At 37.6% G+C, this 4,032-nt stretch overlaps 1 protein-coding gene across 1 annotated transcript; it reads right to left on the bottom strand.

The window, feature by feature from the left end:
- Positions 1-786: 786 nt before the first annotated feature.
- On the bottom strand, positions 787-3,687 carry med10 (mediator complex subunit 10). Its single transcript, XM_067611468.1, has 4 exons — positions 3,407-3,687; positions 3,232-3,315; positions 2,055-2,157; positions 787-1,615 (listed from the first exon to the last, which is right to left on the bottom strand). Exons 1-4 carry the CDS (start codon positions 3,526-3,528, stop codon positions 1,520-1,522), a joined length of 405 nt encoding a protein of 134 aa, XP_067467569.1. The 5' UTR covers positions 3,529-3,687; the 3' UTR covers positions 787-1,519.
- Positions 3,688-4,032: the final 345 nt, after the last annotated feature.

Below are 4,032 nucleotides of genomic sequence, written 5' to 3'. Positions count from 1 at the left end.
GAGGAGGCGTGTTGGGCTGTGACCTGCCTGGTGACGCAGCCCTGTCTGTTTCCAGAGCATCTGTCCCTATGGTATATAGATAGGCAGACACACACTTACACAGGCAGTGTATAGTTACAACGCAATGATGACGACACTTGAGCTGGATGAAGTGAACACGTCCTCATGTCCATGCAGGTCATGTCTGCAGGTGTCCCACTGACACATTAACTCATGTTTCTGTCCTTTTTCTGTCCACTACAGAAATCATCTTCATTCCTGTGATTGTAAAAAGAATTTCACATAAGCACAAATTTTATAATAATTTATATTAGCAATAGCAGCAAAGTTAGATATGGAAAAATACTCCATGTAAAAATAGTAGGACTACTTTCAGCAGTAGTCTAATTGGTGGTGGTGTTATTGTGCAGTATTTCAGTCTTTTCATTCTAGGAAATAATGTTTTATGGAACCATGTACTTGCATTTTTAGAGATGACAAAAATCATGACATTTAATATTAGCACAAGATATCTGCCTTGCCCACTCTAAACACAATGTTTATATTAATTTCATAATATTCACTTCATAAATGTTTAAAAGATATTAAAGATTCAGTTGATGTGAGCTTATGGATTTGTTTCTAAGATTGTATAATTAAATACATCTACTGATGTATTATTTGCTATATTCAGTCATATCATCTTATATTTTATAACAAATAGCAAACTAATGTTAGGAGTGCAACTAATTACATGTTACAAAAAATCGAATCCTTCAATTGAAATGAAACAGACAAAACACAGTATCAGTCCAACAAGGATCATTTATTAACAAAAATTATAATACAAACAAGTTACAAATAAAGAGTGGACTCGTTTCTGACCATGTCAAGTGATCAGGCACAGAATTACCATCAAATAACATCTGCATTCAATTATCATGGCCATTAGAAACCTGAGCTTGATACAAAATGTTATGAACTGTGTGTGGTACAAATGTATGTTGCACAATTATTAGGAAGCATTACAAAAGGTAGAGTGTATAAATATACCGTATGTACAACCGATGAAGTAAATTCCTAAATGTAGAATCAGAAAGGCGCTGGGCAGCGTTTTCTCCTGTACAGTTTGGGATTTGTAGAAATACTTTGCTGCTAAATTAAAGTGTCCATGCAAAAACAGGGACAGTAAAAGCAAATGTGTCTCCTGGAAAACGCAACGACCCGATGCGGAAAATTATTTGTTTCTCCTCTCTACTTCTCCCATACGTTTGCTGCGTATTTATATTCCTTTAAATGAAAAAGTTTTGATAAACAAGAGAACGGACAAGATTGGCTGAGTCAGGCTGCTGAGAAGAAATTAAAACCTTCTCCCTGTGGATACTGGTCAGCAACAGCATCACAACATTTATGAGAAATAATAACAGGTTATTTTCACATCCTGCTGGCAACCGCAGAGTATCCTGCTCGGTCTAACTCCATCCAGGCTTTCAATTCAAGGGTCACAGGTTGAAGGTCGGGGGTCTTGGTGCAGCAGTCACTAGGAGGGGGTGTCGTCTCCATGTATAGCCTTATATTTGGACATCTCCTCTGGAAAGACTTTGCCGAGCTCGGAGATTAGAAGGCTCTTGAATTTCTGGAATGAAACAAATAGGACAGCAAATGTTGGTGTATAACTGATTTATTACTGGTTCTTATTTCAGGTACTACTTTCATGTCACAAACCTGTAAAAAATGATCATTTTTGCCCAAAACAAATCTGCCTTTTGCTCTTGCAGGGTTGAAAACAGACAAAAAATATAGACTTTAACTAAATTTGTCTTGCAGAGCATCTACTAAAGTACAAAAAAGATTTAGACAATTCATTTGTCATCAATATCGACGTCTTGACAGAGAAAGATCCTCAAAACATAGGTTTTTATATAGTGAAGATGATTCTTGAGAGGAAAATACTATCTTTTGGGAACCACCAAATATGTGTATAGGAGCATAAAAATCAGTGAAATAGTTTAAAGGCTCTGTAGATTCTTGTAGTGTCAGTGTGGAATCTCAGCAACCCTGGCGTTATCTCTTACCGTCATGGTGTCAATCTTCCCTTTGACCTGCTCGTTCCTCGCCAAGGCTCTCTCCAGACATTCTTTGGTGTACAGCTGAGGGTTTCGGCCTTGGTCAATGTATCTACAAACACACAGCATAATATCAGCTGAGGGGACTATGATAAAGCTATGAAGCACAAACATCCTACATGCCATTATCAACATTATGTAATGTGGCCTTGCAAATGCACATTCCATATCTTATGAGACTCCTGGCCTTGACTAGATCACTTCAGAATGCTTTCTGGTTTGCTTTATGTTATCAAAGTTTTGTTTGCTTATCTTTATTATTCCAACAATTCACCACCACCAAGGATGGGTTCACATTTTTTAAGTCTGTCTTAAAACAACAGTGAGGAGCCAAAATGAACAGTGAAATAGTTTTTCTTCCCATAATCATTCCTCTTGTTCATACTAGCCATGAGAAAATCCCTTCATAATGCACTTGGGGGACAAAATCCACAGTCCTCCTCAAATCAAGTAGATATATTTCAACATTACAGTCTTTTTAGTGCCAAAGCAAAGTCCCTCTTTTTGTTACTATACTTCCACCGCAACTCAACAGGGAAACACTGTCTGAGGAAACACAAAGAGGGAATGTGATGCTAAAAAGACTGTTAATGTGGCAGATATCCACTTGATATAACTAACTCACTCGGCTGAAGTCTCATACAAGCTTCAGATTAACTTTTAAAGGCATTGTTGCACAAAATGACTGTGTGGACACACTGTGGATTTTGGTCCACATCACTTACATTGAAAGCACATTTGAAGTGGATCTTTTAATAGCCAGTATGAACAGGAGGAATGATTACAGTGAGGAAAACCTCTTTCACTGTTCATAAAGACACCTGACTGTAGTTTTAAGACAGACCTTTACTACAGTACACTGTGCGGAGTGAGAACAAAAAGAGTGAAGTTGACAATTGTAGATGTTGTTTGTATAGTATGTGTATGCCGAATGTAAGAAGGGTCTCTCAACAACACAGAAAAATTGATATGAGGTATGTAAAATAACTATATTCGTGGGCAAGGAATCGTCACTTTAAATTATCAGATTTTTCAGTGTGTTTGGCGTGGCTTTAACTCGATAGTAGAGTTTAAAACGAGGCTTTCAACCAGACAGACACAATAATATATCAGGTCCTGGACTCACTCAAAGACCTCCAGCGGCACGTTAATCTCATGCAGCTGCTGACGGCACTTCTCGATGTCTTGCAGTCCAGATATCATGAAATTTCTGAGGGGGAAAAATAATCGACACTTTTTAAAAATATGTTTAATTTGCAGATTTATACTGGTCATGACGAGCTCATGGAAACATGACTCACAGTTTTTGGTTCAGTCCCGTCTGGCTGCTCGGCTGGAAGTCGCTGACGATGATCCCCAACTGTCGAATATTCTCGATAAATTTCTCCAGATGCTCCTCCAGGTTGTCGAATCTTTCTGCCATTTCATTAACTGTCAATAAAACACACGAAAAATAAGAAAGAAATATAAATAACTCGATTAAGAAGAATCCTTTTGTCAAATAACCGCTGTTTACTGTTAGCTACCGACACTACGACAGCCGCAACGTCAAAGTGCTTTGCGGCAGAATAATAGCCAATCGCTGCTGCGGATACTACTTCTGCTACCTTGGCAACGTCAAATGAGAGAATGTCGTTTTCCGACGCCAAATGCATTAAAGTGTCGTGCTGCCAAGCAAGGAAGCAGTTTCCTTGTCAAGAGCAGAAAAATGTAACAACATTAACACAGTTATTAAACTGTCAAAACAGTACTGTCTAAGAACAAATGTTCAGAAACGGTCTATTTATTCCTCTATAAATCTTACTGAAAATATATTTAATTTGAACATAGTGTATGTGCTGTGGAAACAATTATGTCTCAAATATCAAAAGTGAAAGCATGTAGGCTACACTACTTCTGTAAAAAAAATGTTTTTTGTTTGTTTATT

This window comes from Thunnus thynnus, chromosome 15 (assembly GCF_963924715.1).
Source record: "Thunnus thynnus chromosome 15, fThuThy2.1, whole genome shotgun sequence".
NCBI classification, from domain to species: domain Eukaryota; kingdom Metazoa; phylum Chordata; class Actinopteri; order Scombriformes; family Scombridae; genus Thunnus; species Thunnus thynnus.
This window is presented reverse-complemented; position numbering and strand designations above follow the sequence as displayed.